At 39.0% G+C, this 21,557-nt stretch overlaps 1 protein-coding gene across 3 annotated transcripts; it reads right to left on the reverse strand.

Moving 5' to 3' along the window:
• Positions 1 to 1,078: 1,078 nt before the first annotated feature.
• On the reverse strand, positions 1,079 to 21,320 carry LOC115358032 (sex comb on midleg-like protein 2). Of its 3 annotated transcripts, none has more exons than XM_030049809.1 (15): positions 21,203 to 21,320; positions 19,269 to 19,380; positions 18,242 to 18,316; positions 17,889 to 17,959; positions 17,234 to 17,468; positions 13,163 to 13,251; positions 12,815 to 13,058; positions 7,457 to 7,722; positions 7,230 to 7,323; positions 6,486 to 6,689; positions 6,118 to 6,279; positions 4,701 to 4,829; positions 4,252 to 4,470; positions 3,657 to 3,820; positions 1,079 to 2,868 (listed from the first exon to the last, which is right to left on the reverse strand). In XM_030049809.1, exons 2-15 carry the CDS (start codon positions 19,288 to 19,290, stop codon positions 2,743 to 2,745), a joined length of 2,100 nt encoding a protein of 699 aa, XP_029905669.1. In that variant the 5' UTR covers positions 19,291 to 19,380; positions 21,203 to 21,320; the 3' UTR covers positions 1,079 to 2,742. The 3 variants fall into 3 exon arrangements, with proteins under 3 accessions (XP_029905669.1, XP_029905668.1, XP_029905667.1); XM_030049808.1 differs by having other exon boundaries at positions 3,657 to 3,817; positions 4,252 to 4,473; XM_030049807.1 differs by having other exon boundaries at positions 4,252 to 4,473.
• Positions 21,321 to 21,557: the final 237 nt, after the last annotated feature.

Here is a 21,557-nt window from a genome sequence, read left to right on the forward strand (position 1 = left end):
ATGGTTTGGCTCCCATTTCATTTCTACTTGTCCTGCTATCAAATAGCCTGCAACCAGGAGGTTGCTGGCAGTTTATGAAACTGAAACAGACAAGTGGGCTTTTTCACAGTGCTTAAAGTGTATATGCAAAAGTTTCTGGAAAAGAATAGGTTTCAATGCCAAGATGATGCTATACTCTACTTAACCATGTTATTGTGCCCAATTTACCCAAAAAGTATTCAGTACATTAGCAGCCCCTCACTTGCCCATAGTCACCATATTTCTGTAGCATGCAACTTTACAGATGTAAACAAGTCATGCTGCATGATAATTTCACCATGCTCATTCATACCAAACTAATGCACAAACACAGACTGGTGTCTAGTATCCACTGTTTTCCATTGTTTGAAGCATGCAGTACAACAGACTGGGCTGTTTTCACCATGTCTTCTGTGTTTACTGAAAAGCAGTATGATCCACGTTTTCAGAATATTGATATTGTAAATTGATCACCATTGATGAAGCATTTTTAAGTCAACTCATTGAAGAAACCTACTGAGGAAACCTACTTATAATTAAGTGAAGAATTTTGACATAATTTAGGTCTGTTGTATGGCAGTTTTATACATTCTGAAGATACTGGTCTTCTTGGGTACATCTAGTATTTCCAAGTAAATTTAGGTATTTTAGATATATGGTTTATAGGAGCCTTTCACAAACCATCTTCAAGATGTTTTAACATTTTTTGTCTTTTTTTTTTTTTTTTTTTCAAATATATTTCAGAAGTTTACATCTGGCTCATTTTTATTAATTATTAATTTTGTGCTTATAAGATCAAATTTCAAAACAGAGGCTGATGATAGGCATTTGATTTCAGAGTTAATTGTCTTTACAGGTGGTCCTTCTGCATTGCCATTGCTGCTGTACAAAGCTTTCATTTTATATGCACTGAATTTGATTACCTGGAGTAATTTTCGAAATTATAAATGGATCACTTGTTTATTGAGTCATTTTGAGTCAGTCGGGTAAATTACAATAACTATTGATTTTTTTCCCCTCAATATGAAAATGAATTTTTAGACTTACCTTAATCGACAACACACACACAGTTTTGCTTTTTATAGGTTTATAAAAAAAAAAAAAAATACACAACATCATGAACACAATACATAGTTTTTCTGATGTGACAGAATGAACAAGTTACTTCTGCAACATATTTTTCAAGTACTTTAAGATGCAAGGGGAAATCAACAGCACTTTGATCCTGTACTGAATATCATATGGCACAAGTAATTTTAAGTCAGGGGAATAACAAAGGAAAATTCTGTTAAGTATATTATTCCAAAACAGTATGCTACAAAAACTTGTACTAACAAAGACCACATAATCCTGAGAAATGTCATAAGTAAAGCAAGGCAAAGTCTATTAATGAGGATATTTCAACTAAAAGCGCTGCATTAAGTATTAAAAAGCAGTATGGAATACATTGTCTGAAATAGTCACCATATCCCCAACCCATTATTTTCACATTTCTAACTTATATATGATTTCCTTAAAATATTTAGTTTTCTACAAAATGTACATTCTGTTGCTGATATTCATGGTTAAACCCATAAAACTGTACATATCTGTTTTCATTGCTAACAGTGATTGTAACGGTCAAAGTGACAACGTTGAGGTCATAGGCAGACCAACAAGCTTGAATGATTATGACTGATACAGAGATCACATCAAAACAAAAACATATAAAGCCCTTAAGAAATGTCATATTTGCACTACCAATCTGTCCACTGAAATAAATAAATCCAACCCATGATTTCTAAGTATGTAGACTCAGAGCTTAGGGCACTTCCTGACTAAAATTGATAAGAACTGGATGGAGACCATGTCTGTGCATGAATACAACCAGTTTGAGGCAATCAAACTCATCGCCTACTAAGACTCGACCTCAAATCCAGCACGCTGTCAGCACACAGGATTTAGCAGTTTAATGATTCTGAGGGATGCTCGTGAGAAAACTGACGTTCAACCAGTTCAAGTCAGAAGACAATATGATCACTTGATAGCTGATTACCATCATACTGACAATGTTCAAGCAAAGGAAAATTCCAATATATCATTGTGTGAAAGAAATGGAATGAAGTGACGTGGGCAATCCTTGGAGAGGCAGATAACCCCACACTTTAGGCATAGTTGTGAATAAACAGGAACTGACAACGGCTATACAACAGAGCAGATGAGAAACCATCAGGATTCCTGTAAGAACGTGGGGAAGAACATCTGATCAATTCTTTTAATACACAGACCCCTCCTTATTAACTGGATCTCGACAATAATAAAAACATCTTATAAGAAGAAACATTCTCCATCTTTGGGGATCCGAAATGAGGATCAAAAGATTTCATCTCCATAAAAAAAGTCTGTCTCCGTATGCACGTGCTATGCAATGTAAACACTACAGGGATTATTTTCCTTTGGGATTTCATAAAGTCAGTGGCGTCTATTAGACTTGAACAGCTTTTTGTTCACTGATGAGGGGATGAGGTAATGTGTCAGCAATGCACGGCACACTTCTCCACTCCGCAAGTCTAAATGAAGCTGTAACATCTATCAGGTTCCCTCAAGGTGTAGTCTGGAGTAACATGTAACACTTGCATGCCCCATGAGTCATATGGTGTTATATGCTGAGTTGTGTCCAAATATTGGCCCTTCCAGCGACTATGGCCCATGGGTCTAGCGAAGGCAAGACTGTGCATGGTCCTGCTACAGCTTGCCTTGTTTCAGCCTCTCTATGTGATGACATAACTTCAGTGCAGGCCCTAGTTTGAGGCCCATGTACTTCATCACCATGTCACTCCGCAGCAGCATCAGGGCTTTTCCATCAATCTCCTGTGGAAAAAAAAATAAGGAACAGGACTTAGTATCTGTTTTTTTATGGGAAGGGGCATCATATTTATATATTTATGCATTTATATTTTTTTACATGAAAGAGAATTGTGAAGAAGAAATAACTTATGCAACTTATCAGTGTCTCTCTTGTACCTAGGCTCTAACACGCTGTTTTGGAGACTTTCAGTCATTATTAATGTGCCACTGGTTACTGACTGGCTGGCAGTATTGGTGCTGCTGTCCTCCTCCATGACATTAACAGTAGCTGCTACCCTGCAGAACCTGCAACTACATGGGCGGGCTGATGCAAATGTAAGACTGTCAATGATCAGTTGGTCTTTCATTAGGCCCAGTTTTGACAAAGCAACTGGAGCTAATTCTGACTGGCTTGTTTTTTCTGGTGAGATTATTTACCACAGATAACCTTGTTACAAGCTGTAAGGAATACTTCCATTATCTGATGTAAACATCGCAGACTGAACCTGTTTTCAGTAACAACCCCCCTGTTGAAAACTGGCAACCAGAGAGCAGCAGAGATCACAGCAGTTTATAAATAAACTCACTGCTCAATCCACAAACTCTTTGAACCCACATCTCTCCAGCAGCTAAGACTTATGATATATAGACTTTTGAAAAAAACAACTTGTAGCCCTTTTTAGCTCAACTGGAAAAGCAGTGATTGATTCAGAAAATGTCAGCACTCATGGCACTGTAAAGTGCTATGGGTAATGATTAAAAAATCATGTAACATCCAGTGTTATAAAACATCTTAGCAAATGTTAACTTACATGTTTTCTGAATAGTTCAGCATGTGGGGCTAATGCTGAGGGGTCAGCATCCCTCACAAACTGCATCACCTCCTCAATTGACCACAAGGACGGGCTTTTACTGGGCACTTGCAGGCTCTCCCGGTCAGCAGCTGTGGCCTCAGGGCCTGTGGTGGAGCTGGCTGCTACAAAGAGAAGACACTCTGAGCAAGAGGCAGGGGACGGCACTGAACAAAATGTAAAACTGTTTTCAAAGACAGAGTACCAGCTATCTGTGTCCTATCCCAAAGTGCTGCTTATGTTGTCTGTACAGCCTCACTTGAGCTGCAATGTGTCCACTAAGTGACAGCCGAGTGCCAGGCCCGATGATTTTCTCATACAAAGACAGTCTGGCTTTTTGCCTACATTTTTTGTTAGCTAATGAGACATATTTGTTATATGAAACCTTGAAACCTGTCAAGGATTCTTGTTTTTAAAATTCCGTTTTTAATTAATTCACTGAACAAATCCATAGTTTGAATTCAACCGTTCAATATGAGCATGCACATTTCAAATAATGGCAATTCAAGTCAGTTTCTGCTGGCACTACTTTTTCCACAGATGGCTGGTGGTATACCTTCGACTCGTCTGAGTGGCTGTGTGGAGGCGAGTTCGGCAGGGTTAGAGGACAGGCGGCGTAGGGGTGTGCCATTGCCAGGGTAGTAGAGGCTGCTGCCCTGGGAGTGGTACTCTGACGAATTCCGCACTGTTTGGGGTCGAGGGGTTATGGAGTTGGAGGCTGAGTCCATGAAGCGCTGCTCCTTTATGAGGGCATTCTCTTCATGGGGCAAGGTCTCTGCTGGAGAGAGCAAAAGACAACAGACATTAGAACATCCTCCATTATTTTAAAAGCTTCTATATTACACTATTTTGTTACTGATGGATGAAACTTGTCAATCAAATGTTCTTCGGGGACAGTTTGAATATGAAAAAAAAAACATCTATTTGACTGAAAGATTAGCACTAAAAATGAAAACAGGTGTGAGATGTGAATGAATTTAATTTAATCTGAAAACTAAGCTGAACCTTCTGAAGGGTGGGCCTCGGTACGCAAATGTTTAGGAGAGAGAGGGGCTGCATATGGCGGTGAGACCCCAGAGAGACTCCGCTTGCTAGCCCGGCCCAGAGATGGTGCCTCCAGCGCCTCTTCTTTCACTGGAAAACAGAAATGTTGGACAACTGATTGCAGTCTATGCCACACAAATGAGTTTGACAAATGAGGACAACAGCTGATTCAAAGCAGATACAGTGTAGAGACGTTCAAACCAGAGGTTATTATAGTTTTTGCCAAAAAACAAAACAAAACAAAACAAAAAAAACAATCATGCTCTCTTTTCAGATGTACATAAATGGGATACACCAAAAACATTATGATATATTTTTATCAGGTGCTTGCAAAGCAACATACAGCCACAGCATTTGTTAACGGGTGGTGTTTTTAAAGTGAGTGGAGTTTCACTCACTCTAATGATGTACACTACTCACAAAAAGTTAGGGATTTTCGGCTTTCGGGTGAAATTTCAGGATGAACCTAAAATGCATTATAACCTTTACAGGTGAACTTAATGTGACCTTCTGTAAACTTTTGAATGCACATGTCCAACTGTTCAATGTTTCAATACTTTTTGCACAAGTTGCTGTTCTCTAACAAGGAGTTTAACGGCAAAATTCACATCAGGTGTTTGATGCTCCAGCTCATCGAGGTCGTATCATTAGGGAACGGCTGCTGGAGACTGGGGTACCTCAAATGGAGTGGCCTGCACTTTCTCCAGACCTGCATCCCATAGAAAACCTATGGGATCAGCTGAGTCGCCGTGTAGAGGCTCGGAGCTCTGTACCCCAGAACCTCAATGTCCTGAGGGCCGCCCTTCAAGAAGAGTGGGATGCCATGCCTCAGCAGACAATAAGTCGACTTGTGAACAGCATGAGACGTCGTTGTCAAGCTGTAACTGATGCTGAAGGGCACATGACAAGTTACTGACACTGACATTTTTTGTTGTGGTATATCCATCACTTTTGTTGGCTTTTGTTTCAAGAAATTGTTTGAGATGAGGAAATCACCAGTGTATGCTTCTACTTAAATGCCCTACTTTCATGATATAATATCACTATAGCGTGAACTTTTTATATTTTCCATAAATTTCACCCAAAAGCCAAATATCCCTAACTTTTTGTGAGTAGTGTATATCCCCACCAGTCCACAAAGCAACATTTGCACATTTGCTTTATTTTAATTTTACAAGAAAAGACTGTTTTAGTTCAGTTCAGCTTTTTTATGAATATTTTTTTTTAAACATATTTATTTCAGTTAATGTTTTTTAAAATCTAGTTTTAGTTTACAATAACAACTTTGTCCAAGCAGAAGCAGGTTTGCTGATTGAAAGGGGACCCCGATTCTTCTCCTGATAAATCACTTATGTTTACTGAAATTTATCTCCATTACCTGACTTGGTCCTGTCATAGGTGGTGTAGCGGCTAAATGGTTGGCTGCTGAACAGGTTGTCACATTGCAAGTGACGACACAAAGTCTCCAAGAAGCGCAGCACAAAGGAAGCACTGGAAGCTGACGGCAGTTTGACCAAACGAACTCCACCATCTGTTCTCACTGGGGTGAAGGACAATACATGTTGGTATATTGGTCATACTGGTCTATCACTCATCTGACAGAAACGGCTTAGTTAACTATACAGCCATCTACTTAGAGTGCACCTTTTCAACTAGAAATCTTTTGGTTACTGTTGTGGTAAAACACTTGATTTGATTGAAGGATTTAACAAAATGTGTGAACAAACAGTGATGGTTATGTGTTACCTCTGACAACTTCCCCTCCTCCTGAGTGGGTTTGCAATGCACTGAGTAGGACTTTAGGCTGGTAAGCACAGTCTATACATGACTGCACCACCTGCTGGAGGACAGCATTCACTGGCCCTGGGCCAAAGTGGTCGGGCAGATGCTGCATCTGCTTCCTGTCCAGGTGGGGACCGCAGTTTCCATGCTTATTCACGTACACACACACTGTAACAATATGAAAACATACAAAGCAAATTTCAAGCAAAATTTTACGCTAGCAATGCCTGTTCATTCAGTACAGAAAGTGTGGAGAAAGGGATGTCAGAGGAGGGAACAAATAAAAGTTTCATTTTATGAGACTCTTCAACCCTGCTAGTCCCATTGTTGGGTTCATCATATTGCATGCATCATGACCAATCTTTGTTCAAACTTATAGAAACTTATTTCAAATTCTAGTGGAGATCACAAGGTTTACAAAGATACAAAATATGTGCTGCGGAATTACAGGGAAATGCCTATAAAATGATGCACAAGATAGCTAGATATTTGATGTAATCGTGCAGCCATAAAACCAAAATATTTCACTCAATATAAGTGTGATGTACCTTCAATGATTATGTGTGTCAGTGATTAAGTATGTCATAAGATTGTATGAAAATGTTATGGCATTGTAATATAAATTGCATAAACGTGCTTTCTTCTATCTTTGAGGCAACAAAAGAGGAAATTAAGGGAAAAATCAAGATTCAAGGGGCTAATTCTTACCTGTAGAGACCACAGAGTTTAGGCTGGAAGGGCTTTCTTGTGGCACCTGAATGCTAGGCAGCTGTGTTGTGTTCTGGAGAACCTTGGACTTTCTCTGAAAAACAAATTAGTTTTAGTTAGTATTAGTATGTTTTGAGAAAACAAGGCAAGTTGATGTTCATTCAATTTTCAAATATTTGACGGGAATCCAAGTGTTAGCTCAGAAACACAATTCAACAGGGTCTCACCTTGCTTCCAGGTTTGGGGCCTCTCTTCTTTTGGGGCCTGGGTGTAAGCTCCGTGTTTTCTGGTGCTGTCCCATTCTGGGCAGCTGCTGCCTCTGCCACAGCTTTGAGGAGGGCAATGGTCTCACTCTTGGGCCGACGCCCTCTTACCCCCTTCCTGACAGGCAGAGGGGGCAGGGGGTTGGGGAGCCTGTAGGAGGACTGCATGGAACGCCTGCTGGGCTTAGAGGGTGACGCCGACAGAATCTGCAGGTTCTTCGGAAGGGTGACTATAAAGACAACACATGACAGAGCTGATGCAAAACATACCCCACCACAGTCAAAACCTGTAAGACAATCCAATTTGCATGAAGTTACTGGCACTGGGAGAACCACTGGATTCTTTGTTGGATGGCTGCATGGTGGTGCATTAATAGAGCTACTAGGTGACTGTTTTGTCTCTAAAAGAAATCTAGCATTTCTACAGAAATTTTATAGCAATCCTAGTTGATAACAATTTTGAAAATGAAAAAGAATCTGGGACAAAAATGCAGCACAGATGAAAATATCCATGATGAAATTCAAAGCATAATTCATCTCCCCTGTTTTAGCCCCATAATGTAAGAAATGAGATGGTGCCGGTGACTGGAATCGGTGTTACTTGAACACATAACTACAAATGATCGTATAAAGACATTCTAATGCATATGTGGGATAGGCATGTTATCATTGAAAATGGTAGTGTTTGGCCTCCAATCAAAGTGTAGCACAGTTTCAGTTACTTGCTCTATTTTACATTTTGCACAGCAGTTAATTTTCATTAGTTGACGGTAAAGTGGAGAGGAGTTTCTATTGAATAATGCCATATTACAATGTACAACAATGTACAATTACAGCATTAACTAGCTTCTAGTCCTCTGCTGCTTTCTTTATAACATCCATGATTTGAAGAGAATTACAACGGCACCATCTCCTGTCAGTACAATCTACTGCCAACTCAAACAACCCCTGAACAGATGTACATTATATTTTGGTGCACTAGCAACGCACACTCTGTACTTTGTATAAGCTCCCAGGTAGACTAGCTGCTAATAAAGAATGGGTCAATATACGTATTTTATCATTTTTAAATAAAGAGATCCTCCTAAACAAGGAAATTTATAGACACTTAGAAGAGTTGCAGCACACACATACCTACAGGAAAGTAACACAAAATACAAAAATAAAACAGCATAGAAAGTATTATGCACACAATTCAAATGCACAAAGGAAGATGAAAGATTAGAGTTTCAAAGGCATTTCAAATGTTATGATTACTCTTATCTACAGTGTGAACAAAGGAAACACCACTGAAGCATCCCTTATTTTGAGGGTAAGCTGGCTTCTCTCTCCACAAGAAAAATGGCAATCCAAGAATAGAAACAGAGTAAAAGCAGAACTCACCGTGTTGAGTGGAAAACATAAACAAAGCAAAAAAAAAAAAAAAAAAAAAAAATGAAATTAAATGCTCACACATGCCCACATGGCAGCAGCCCTTTTCCTCAGCTAATGCACATTTGTCATTTTTATGATATACTCCAGATTCCCAAATACTACCCACACGTAGAAACTAAATACAATTTTTCCTCCACAATTCAATGCAAGCGCAAAACAAAGCCCATACTGATAGGGGAGCAGGGTTAGGCAGACATACTGATTCGCATTCATTGGGGGAGGAGTGGAGAGATGAGGGTGGAGGAGTCTAAGCCCCTCCCAACCTTCTAAGGGTGTACTGGACTGTATTTTAAAGCTCCTGCATTAACAGGTAAAATATTACATAAACTTCACAGACTCAAGATGAGCAAGGGGGGTAGAAATAGACATGCATTTTCTTCATGCATCTTTTTAAGCTGACATACTCTCATCCTTCCCATCGAAAGTCCTATACACAGACACACTTGTGCCCCTGTCCTAAGCTGGACTGTGTAGCCTTTATGTAAACATCAATTTTCATGTAAACAGGTAGGATGTCAAGGACATAAATCGTCCCCCTTCATCTCTTCCCTCGCTCTTGTCCTTGCCTGTTCTCTATCTCTGACCTCACATCCCGTGTTTTTTCCCTCAATCTGACAGGACCTGGTGATCTGCAAAGCTTCATGTGTAAAACACAGAAACATTTACACTCTCCCAACGGCTCAATGGAAAAGCAAAATCACAAGGCAGAGAGGGGCACTGTGTGTCAATTTAAAGAAAGTCACAAAAATCTCCTCCAGTTACTCTGTAGGCCTACACTACAATAAATTCTTTCTGAACTACTGAAATCCACTCAAATATTTCTTGCTCTGATGGTTATGAAAATGATGTTGTTGTAACACTTGGTGTCTAGAATTAACACATTTGTCTTTATTTATGCTACAAATGAAAATTTATGAAAATACAGTCCACTGAATTGTACACAAAGTATCTCTTAAGTACAATTTCTTAATTTCTGAAGTTTTAGTTTCAACAGTTACCCTGTATATGCTTTTTATGGTTTCCAAATATATTTGGTAGTTAGTAAATGACAAAAAGTAAATACTGATAGCTGGGGTGTGGGGACAGGAGAAGAACTTTTTTCTCTCTCTCTGGAGCCTCAATTTACCAGGCCCACAAAATGTAGAAGATCAAACTGAAAATACCACATCATAGTTTCCTATGACTTTTCATGTAGCACCCAATATACAAATTGCCTAGGACTGGAACTTTGAGCTTTTAATTAAAGAAAGAAATGAGCAGAAATCTTGGAGTATTCATTTGCTTTTGAGTCACCAATCCTCCATCTTTGTGGGCAACCAATCCCACTGCTAAGTGCCACTTAAAGCCCTTTAAGCGTATAAAAAAATATGCAGTGTTCAACATTACACAATACCACTGGCCGATTTTTCTGTGTGGATACAGATCTGTCTTTACTTCCCTATGTTTAACTAAAATATTCAGTTAATGACTCGCTAGGGATCAGGTATAATATAAAATGTACAGGCACAAAAAACACCAAGCAACATCTGCAATAGTTGATCTCAACATCCATCCTCTGCATCCTAAATACATCCTCCAGATAAACCTCAAATTTCTGCATACAGTTAAAAGCATCAGCACTTTTAACTAACTTAATCTTTATTTTGAGCCTTTTCTGATGTCGGGGAAGGGGGTAATTTTGCCTTTGAGGCAGATTCACTCCTGTTTCCACTCTAAGATGAGTTCCTGTGTGTAAAGCAGTCACAGAACATCTCTTATTCAGATATTTCAAACTGAGAATCGTGCAATAATTGCAACTGTAGTAGTTATTTTTTAGGACAAACTCTCCATACACAGAGAGCTGTACCTTGTGTCTATAAATTTAGACACCTTAACACCTACAGTCAATGAAAGAGAAAGCACAGACAGGAAAAAGGCCCTACTCCAACAGTGAATTACTGGATTTGCAGAACCAGCAAGAACTGGCAAGACTTTGATTTTCATATATTTTTTGGAAATATAGTTATTAAGTTAAGTTATCCTTTATTGACCCCCACAGGGAAATCTGTGCTCTGCATTTAAGCCATCCTAACTCTTAGAAGCAGTGGGCAACCGCAGTGCAGCGCCTGGGGACCAACTCCAGTTCTAAGCCAATGCCTTGGTCAAGGGTACTGACGGGAGCATTAACCTAACACACATGGTTTTAATGGTGGGGGAAACTGGAGTACCCCAGGGAAACCCACGCTAACCTGGGAGAACATGAAAACTCCACTCAGAAATATTTTGTTTATAGTGAAAATGAGAACTCTTAATAAATCCCGATACCTTATATATTTGGCCCTCACATAACCAGCAATGCCAACGTCTCTGCAGTGTCCTCAGTAACCTCTGAACACCATTCAGAAGTAAATCTACGTTCATTTCCCCACAAATTCAGAAAGTCATCCATTATGTCTTATTATAGGCTGGTGTAAAGAGATGTGTTTTTCCTTCTGGGCAAAAAGAGAGAGAAGAGGGTCATAAATGACATGTATTAGAGGCTATCAAATAGGAACACTCGGTGGTCATTCAGACTGCTGACTTGAGTCGGGCTATTACAATGTTCAGGTCAGCACAAGATCTCGGGATCCAAAGAGAACTTTTCATGGCAAAGAGAGCTATAATTTGATTTGTGTTGGGAAGGGTCATATTCAAGGGAAAAACCCTAACCCTATCTCTTTTTAGAGAGAGGAGAAATAACAAAAGCCAAACATAACTGACGTGGTTACAGACACTCTTGTCACATCCGTCTTCATGCAAGATTTGTATGTCTTTCACAGATGTATTTAAACTGAGACATCCTGAGCTCCCAATAGAAAAGATTTCTGCATTTATGAACTGTTTTCTCTAGTCTCTATATGTTTCTACCATTCTGTGCACAATATTCATACATATGACAAGTAAGAAACGAAACAAGTAAGAACTTTGACATTTGTTCCTTTCTTTTTAAACTGTACTGGTATATATATATATATATATATGTAATGGTATAGCTGTTATTATATTCTGGATGAACTATTTGCTTGTGTGTCTATGAGACCTATATTGTATTTTACTGTGTAAGTTTTATCTTATTGCCATCTGTTATTTGGTTTGAGTTTTTTTCCCACCTGTGGAGCTCACAAATATCATGTACATAAAATAGTTTAGAGGTACCACTAAGGACAGTGGGCTTGTTCTGTCATTATTCATCCTGTGTCCAAAGTACTTGGGTAACATGACTCTCCTACACGTATAACTTCCCTATATGTCAACTACATATATATATATACACACACACACATAGATATAGATATACATACACACATACACGTGTGTGTGTGTGTGTGTGTGTGTGTGTGTAAATATGTGCACAATTTATTTTTTCTTGTCTCTTCACACTGTGTGCACACCGTGATTTGTATCTTTTTGGCTTCAATGATGATGTCTGGATTGGGTCCTGTGGCTTCTCACATGAGCTAGTCCTTCCAAGAGATAGATGTGGTTATTTAGTGGCTATAGTTTTCAAATGTCTCTAGTTTGACATTGAGCACAACATCACATCACACCACAGGTGCTCATAAAGGTCCTGGAAGCAGCTTTTGGAGTGTGGGCTCTACTTTTGATCCATGCTTTGTATTATGTCCAGCACCTGTTAAGGATTAGCCTGTGTGTGTTTTTACTCTGCCAGGCTAAGCAGTAGGCCCAGATGATTAATGTTAACTGTATTTCTATTTTTCTAGCTGCGGGAGCAATTTTACAGCTGGGGCCACCACAGCTTAATGAGCATAAAGGAAACAGTTATCACAACAACATCTGCCTCAGATACTCATGGATGGTATTACTGTAGCATAGGCAGTACTCTGCTGCCACCTAGGGGGTTGCACTTACCACTGTTGCCTGGTGGCTGCAAACTGTGCTTTGTGATGGAGCACCAGCCCACAGGGAAGATATCCCGGGAGTCATACTTGCACCAGTAATCAAAAGCACCCCGCCAGCCATCAAACATTATAAAGACCTCATCACCCTTTACTTCTCCAATAGTTGCAGGGCAGATGAGGTAAGGGTTTTTCTTGTCCACAGCTTCCAGCTTCATGCCAGGCTTAAAGTTGTTCTGGGCAGGCCTTGGAGGTTCCTGAAAATGGACGGCACGTTGAGACACGTTATTAATAAATATATTGCAACCAAGACAATATTGCACTTTTTGTATGACAAGCTGATGTTGGAAGGACAACATACTTTTTTAAAAGCTGCTGCTGGAGCCATCTCTGCTCCATTTAACGTTCTCAATAGGAACATGGGCCATGAGGAGGCATTCATGCGAAACCCTGGAGAGAGAGCAGAAAAAAGATAAATGAGTTTAGATAAAAAATAAGAATGCAGTGCTGGTCAGTATTATTGGCACAAACACCTTGCGATTTTACAAGGTGTTCAACCCCACGAAGATTTTAAGGATTCACAAATTTAAGTTTTTTTCAATGGGTTATATTTTTATATTTTGCTTTGGATAACTTCTTTATCAGTTGAGTGATACATAAAATCAACAAAGAAAATGTATGATACAATATTCGTGTGTAATACTATATTTTGTTAAAATAGCCATGTCACAATTATTCAAACCTTATATAATTATTGCTGTTTTTAAAATCTTCTTTAAAAATGTTTTAAGTTAAAAGATAAAGCCTTTAAGAACTCAATGATCCTTAATTTTGCTTCATTTTGCTTGTGATAAACCCCACCAATGAAGGTGTTCATGGTGAGCTGCAATAATGGTAAGACTAACAAGCCTCTGCAAAAGCTGAGAGAGGAAATTATTTCATTGCACCTGAAGGGCAGTGGGTATAAGAAGATTTCCCAAAAAATTAACATTCCAAGAGACACCACTGAGAGCATTGGAAGAAAGTTTAAAACTTATGACACAGCTGCAAGCCTGCCTGGTCGTGGAAGAAAGCCCAAAATTTCATCAAGAGCCCTTAGCAACTTAATAAGGACAACTAAGAAAACCCACATATTACTGCAACAGGCCTACAGGATGAACTGATGAAGATGGGACAAGTGGCATGACAAGATGGGCTTCAGGGGCAACTATAAGACGAGCACTGAATAAAAAAGGACTTCATGGCAGGACTTCAAGACGCACTCCCCTCTTGACCACAAGGAACATAAAGGGTTGACTATAATATGCCAGGAGGAATTTGGATAGGACTGCAGAGTTTTGGGAGACAGCTCTATGACCTGATGAAACTAAACTGGAACTGTTTGGACACATGGATCAGCTGTATGTCTGGTGTGAGAAAGGCCAGGCTTAAGACTAGAAGAATACCATCCACACAGTCAAGCATTGAGGTGGGTCAGTGATGATGTGGATAAGTTTTTCTGCTGCAGGAATCGTCAATCTTGACCATGTACCTGGACTCTCAAGCCAGACAATGATCGCAAGCAGATCTCCAAACCAACCAAAGCTTGGTTAAGAAACAGATCCTGGAATGTCCTGGTGTGGCCTCTCTGTCCTCGGATTTAAATACAATTGAAAATCTTTGTTGGGTTTAAAGAAGGCAGTTGCAGCCCTAAAGGCATCAAACATCAATGAGCTGCTCTTCTGGGACAAAAAAAAAATAAAAACCTAATATGTATACATGTCTGCTACAGCTGAAAAGATTAACCTATCTTTCTCTTGATATTAGTGCTATTTCTATCAGATGAGCATAATGGAGTGCAGTGACATGTATTTTCACCTATTCTTGATGAGGCCATTATGTTATTTTTTGGGAATATTATACCTCTAGCAGTTTTGTTACAGAGAATGAATGACAACTGTTTTCTTCAAAACACTGAGGCCATTTGCAGTCACAGGTTAGTGAAGTGTTGTAGAGCCTTGAAGATTATTTCACCTAATTGCTTTTCCCTATTTACATTGTGAAAACAGTCACGTTTAAAACACGTTAGCATTATTACAAAAAGCACAAAATAATCATAATGATAACTTTCACTGTCGTGTTGTTCTCAACTGCATATGTTTTAATTACTACATAGGATTTGTTAGCCTTGTCTATTCAAATCTGCAACCATCTCTGATTTAAACTAAGGAATCTGAAAAACTGACCAGGGATACCAAAGACACCCTTTACACCTGGTATTAACATGTATCTCGGGTGGCCAGACATTAACCAGATAGTGCTTGACCACATAAAAATACAAATGTACATACACCCAAGATGCACTGAGTATACCGTAATCCAACCGCCCGATCCATCTAAAGAGGTGGTCAGACACGCATTATGTGACCACATTGAACAGAAGTGCGAATGCAGATGCTTTCTCCAGTCCAGACCCAACAAAGAGCTAGGGGTACATACCAATGATTACCATCTTTAAAAAAAAAAAAAAAATTGCACTGGCACCCAGGGATGTGATGTGTGCAGTATTGTGCAATTGGATCGTAATCAGATCTCCATGCAGACACTAGAGACATATTAATACCAAGTGTAAATGCAGCTAAAGCATGATTGATTGCAATCTGGACAGGAGACGCATGTTAATACCAAAGGGCATAAAAGACCACAGAAACTACATAAACTGCTGCAATGACCAAATATGCATTCCCTGCAAATAATTATACAACTCTCACTCACAATAAGTGATCCCAGTTCAGAGATTTACTTCCACAGCATATTCTCAGCAGCAATATATGGGTAAAGTGCATTAACTGGTTGGGGTGATGATAACCTAAATATCCTGATTGGAAGCTAAACCAGACAAAAACTCTAGAGCTGGAAATGGTAAATTTTTCACTGAGTTCCTTCTGGCAATCTCTTTCCCAGTAGACTTCTGTGAGATATCCGGGACATCGTCACTGAAAAGGGCATGATAACTAACGTCAAGATAAGTAGTGCGTAGGTGTCTATTTTGGGCATAGTTGACAGCTTAGAATATAGAGATGTGAGGATTCAAAATGCATAAAGATATTTCATCCACAGGCATGGCTGAGAATCAACTATAAAACTAAAGCCCAGTGGCATGAATTAGACTGACTTGGTGTACCTGATTAAACAAAGACAAATACAACCAGCAGGCAAACATTTATTACTGTACTATGAAATACTAAAATTTAAAAGAAAGCTACAACCACTATAGGACTTAAGTAAACTGTAGTTTTAAGGGCCAAAAAACACTTTTCTGGTCTGAGATTTTAGTTTTCTTTAACCCAATTACGTATACCTTTTCTGCAATCTGTGGCAAAGCTATATTAAAGTGACATATTATGTTTTCTACAGAATGATCATGCAGTCACTCTCAGTTCAAGTTTATTATAGTGCCATTTCTTCTTTTACTGCGGGGTAAAGATTTAACAGCTCTGCCACGGCGCCTCTACAGTTGCTGACTATTGAGTAGACGCTATGTTATAAGCAGTGTTGGGACCAATTACTCACAAAACTAATAAGTTACAATTACTAATTACTTCTGTAAAAAAGTAATTTTGATTACTACTCAATTACTGCTGCAGAAGAGTAATTCAATTACTGGGGAAAGTAATTTTTATAATTACTTTTTTCTTTTCTTAAATCATCTTATTAATGCATATATTTTTGCGTTGCTGTTGCAGTGTGGACATTGCTGTCAAATTTCATCTATCATTGTCAGTGTTGGCCACGTTACTTTGAAAAAGTAACACATTATAGTTTAAAGTAGTGATGTCAGTTAGTCAGGATGGGGAATTGAACCCGTGGTCTTCTGCACGACAGGCGGCGAAACTATCCGCTCTGCCGTCGGAGAACACAGACAATTCTTCTAATTTGTGCTCAGTCATTCTCCATGCATGTTGATAAGTTACGAAAAACTGCAAAGTCCGACTTGTTTGAAAATTGACACACCGCTTTTTCTCCACAAGACGCACATTTTTCGAACAGGATAGTAAAATAATAATAATAAGTATTAGTAGTAAGTAACGGCAAGTAACGGCGCATTTTATTGTCAGTAACGGTAACGGCGTTACAACGGAGGAAACAGTAATTTCTTTGATTACTCGTTACTGATAAAAGTAACGCCGTTACTTTGTAACGCCGTTACTCCCATCACTGGTTATAAGCAACCAGAAGCACAATGACGTAATATTTTAAAGAAGATTCTGTCATGGCAGATAATTTGATTTGTAATGTAAAGAACTGCCTCTCACACACATCATTTGAGGTCTTTCATTTACTTCAAATAATCTTTAAATAATTATAATCAAAATTTCAAAGTTTATTAATAATGCTGACATGCACTGCATTCATTTCAACCCCACCTCCCCTCAATGAAAAGTTTCCATACCCAGTGGCGGCTGCAACATATCTCCATTCTTCTCACAGGTGCCAATAGGCTGAATGTCAGAAGAGTCTACCAGCCTCCAGAAGTCATTGCTGTTGTCACTCCCATCCAGACGGAGACGCAGACGCACACCTGTTAAACCCATCACAGTGGCAATGCAAACTGAGGTGGAATTGCGTGGGTCATGGGCTTCAAGCTTCATTCCCACCTTGAAGTCGTTGGAGGGTGGGACCCTGGCCTGCAGACATTAGGACAGTATTGTAAGTGCCGCTAATGTAAGCATCATTCAAATCAAATACAACAAATCATTATTTGTCCAAATTGTCTTTAGCTGAGTTGAAATGATATCATGTCACTGTAGTGGCTCTGGGTAACTGGAGCCTCACATGTGTAGTCTATAATATATTCAGAATTTTATGTTAGGCAATAAATTCAGTTTGTAAACCTCTACTGGCAGCAAGTCACAAACCACTTACCTTACTAACTTTTGTATTTTAAAAAAAACAGCCGTCAAAACAAAATACTTTAAGATTCTACTATTTTTTATAATGTTATTGCCAACAATGCCGAATCCTTCACTTCGGAGTGTGAATCCAGGTGCAGAGTTTTCCACAACAAAGAAAGGAACCGTTTCAGCCAAGACTAAATGGGAACATACCTGACGAAAAAAGTTTGGCGGAGCTGGTGTAGATGATGTCTCTTTCAAATACTCTTCCCAGCTGAAAGTATCTTAAAAGAAATAATGAAAGGTGATGAAAGGTCCAATCCAAATCCATTTAATACACTATAATGAAGAAGGTCACAACATTATGTAACCTGTCAATGAATTTGAGGTTGTATCATCAAGCCATTGACCAATCAGGTCATTTCATAAGGTAACAGCAGTTTAACTGTCAAACTACTACAGAGAAGACAGAACAAGGAAGACACCATCAATAGAAAGCCAAAAGTCTATCCTGGACAACATTCAGTTAAAATATTATATAAAAATGAAAAAATAAAAAGGATTACCTTTAGTAGCTGCAGGAGTTGTACCTGGCGATGGAACATTCCTTCCTGGTTTCTCTTTTTTGCCATCTTTCTGATCTAAAAATGATCAAGTTAATGATGCAAATGTTACCAAATTTGTTCAAAAATTATTCACACACATCTTTAAAGTGGTCTTTCATGGAGTACATACTCTGCTCTTCCCACACACAATGCCATTTTAGTTCCTGGGCAGTCAACCACCAACACTGGCTGCCTGCCACAGGTATCTGCAGCTATGCCACTAAGTCTCGGTCCCATTTTGAAAACCTTGTCCAAGGGGTTATACTTGTAACACACAGTTTATTAACTGTGAGGATGCAACTAAAATAACAGATGAGACAAAAGAGGGCAATCTACTATTAATCTGGTCTTCAATAAAGTTTGTCATTAAAAATTTACTGTTGTTTTTAAATATGAACTCCATATTCTAAAATTATAGCCTGTGCTTAGATATGAAGTGTTATATCATCCAAGAAATTATAATTCCCATCTGAATTTATTGACTGAGATTCAGAAACAGGAGTCTAAATACTGGCAGGGAATCTCTAAATAGGGATTCCTGAGGAAACTATTAAAAGTGGTTGAATGCAATCTCAGACCGAATGCATCAGTTTCTGAAATAATATCATGAGGCCTAGAGACTGTCGTCACTACACAAGACATCCCCTGCATGTTATTACCAACTCTGAAATGTCTTGTGTAAGCTTCTGAATGCAATCACAACAATCTGACAGAAGGTCTCAGTTAGCCTACCTCTAATTCACAAAAAGGAGTTCTGATATTGAATTTTGTTATTGAATTGTGATATTGATTATTATTATTATTATTATTATTGTTATTATTATTATTATATGACTATAACTGCAAAGGGACACAAAGAAAAATGTTTGCAAGTGTTAATAAACATGACATAGTTTCCTTTCAATGCATAGAGACAAATCTGCTTTCTTATTTTTCCAAGGAAAAGAAAAAACTTTTTACTGAACACAGTCAAATAAAGTCTCCTTACCCTTTAGTGAAGTTTTTCCCATGTTGGCTGATGACAAATGGTGATACTTCTATGATGAGAGTAAAGGTGCAGGGTGCGTGATGTTGACCCAGTATGCTCCTGTAATTTTACCCTAAGAAATAGAAAATTTGACAATATTTTATGAGACGTAGTAGGAACAAAAACACACAAAATTACACCAAAGAATAATTAATGTGTATCAAATTAAAACTCTAGTTAATGTCAGATAGCCCCACAACATGTGAAACAAGTGGGATTACCAGGGTTTCAAGCTGTCATTATTATTCAAGCCAGTTGATCAGTTATTTTAAAGTCAACATTGTTTATATGGGTACAGCTATATGTGTGGAGATATGCGCAAAACCAGCTTTCCTCATAGTCACAATATCGCCTAATACTGTTTCATTGAGAATTAACTGAGGCTTGAGATACAAGACTCCCTCGCAAAATCAGAAATAGTATATTCTCAATAACCTTAATTTTTTGGCACTAGATTCACTCTGTAGCAAGCGTAACACTCCAGACTCTCTTGTGACCATCAACATGCTGAGCTACATTTGAAGGAATCATACAATCTGAGCTCCAAACAATAGAAAATTAGGACAGAAGCTATCAATCACGCACCCATGTTATCATCTCCATTATCTGATCTCATTTTCATCACAGCTTCCATCAATTCTGGAAGCCACTCCATTTATTCAACTGCACCAACAGCATCTGGATTTCATGGGTCTATATGAATACTCTGAACGGGTCACCTGGACAGCACTTCTACCAACTAATCCAAATGCAGACTATGTATTTTACAGTTTCTGACAACAGCAGAAAACACTGCCAGTTGTGGGGTAATGGTAGTTCAGTGTAATATCCTAAATTACAAACTAACTTGAGCGCAAGAAAGAGTAGCATTCAACATAAACTAGCAGCCACACTGAATCAGAAGGGACATGCTGCTACATCTAGGAAAGTGCATTATGGACTTTCTGCAAACTAAAGCACATCAAGCTGACTCTGATGCAGCTACAGTAATATTCCAGTCATGGACACTCCCACATACACAGTGTTGGAGGGATGGCTTTCATGAGAAGGAAAATTGTTAAGCTGGGCCTATACTGAACTTGGGCTGCCCATAATAACATTAGAGTAACAGTTATTTTTGACTTACTGTGCATTACCTACACCCTTCTGATTTCACTGCAACGTTATCCTATCTAACAGGAACTTCACAAATATGAGCTATCCAGAAAGACATCAAAGGCTGTCTGGCAAGTCTGAAAAATGGGACTGCGTGCTCTGACTTGAAGTATCGCTGTACAATTAGCTTTAACCTTCGTTAACCCGTTGAAGCTGGAGACAATATTAGCTATTTTGTTTCATTAACGTGATAATGAAGCCGACATTACTGTGGCCAATTTAACGTTGGGTTAGTACATTATCCTAGCTACCTTCCATGAATTCTTGCCACGGCTACTTGTATAACGTGAGATAACGCAAGTAACGGCGGTATCACTTTCCAGTGTTTCACCAACTCTGCTTCTCAACTATGAACTATTAACTTAGCTGGCCATTTCGCCTCAAGAACAATATTACAACATTGTCGTTAGCCGGTTAACCCCAACCTAACGTCGAATTTGTACCTACACAAATTGTTACCGTTTTAATTTCCGAATATTTGCTCCTGGACGCCATACCCAACGTTAAGCAGAAACGATACACCCTTCCAGGTAGTAGTCTGATCCCAGTGTTGACAACTGGCTCGCTGGATTTCGTAGCTACGGCTTGCTAATAACTAGCTAGCGTCAACGTTAGCGCTCATGTTAACCCTCTAAAAGCAGTTTCTTCCATATCACCGAGATCATTTACATATAGCCAGGGCCGCATAGTTTCAACTATCATTCCCCGCAACTCTGTATTATTCTGAGGAATAAACTTACAAGTGCCGTCTTTTTCTAGATAAATCGAGCGAAGATCCACACACTTTTCTCTATTCGTCAGCTGCCATATTTTTCACCAATGTAACGCTAGTGTATGCTTAAATATATGCCAAAGATTGTGTTGCGTGGCAGGCGAAGAGAATCTGAAGACCGAGGCAGACTTGTTGTGGTGTTCAGCAAGCCAACGAACCCGAGAGTGCCTACTTTCAGCCAATCACGCAAGGGTTTGCTCATCGACAGCCAATCAGATTCCGTACTGTTCGGTCTGATTTTTGGATTACACAAAAAGAAACGAGTTAACCCTCTTCGTTTTTTCCTCTTCTCAGTGTATGCGCACATCACGGTCTTTCCCGTT

The sequence above is a fragment of the Myripristis murdjan genome, chromosome 4 (assembly GCF_902150065.1).
Source record: "Myripristis murdjan chromosome 4, fMyrMur1.1, whole genome shotgun sequence".
Classification (NCBI taxonomy): domain Eukaryota; kingdom Metazoa; phylum Chordata; class Actinopteri; order Holocentriformes; family Holocentridae; genus Myripristis; species Myripristis murdjan.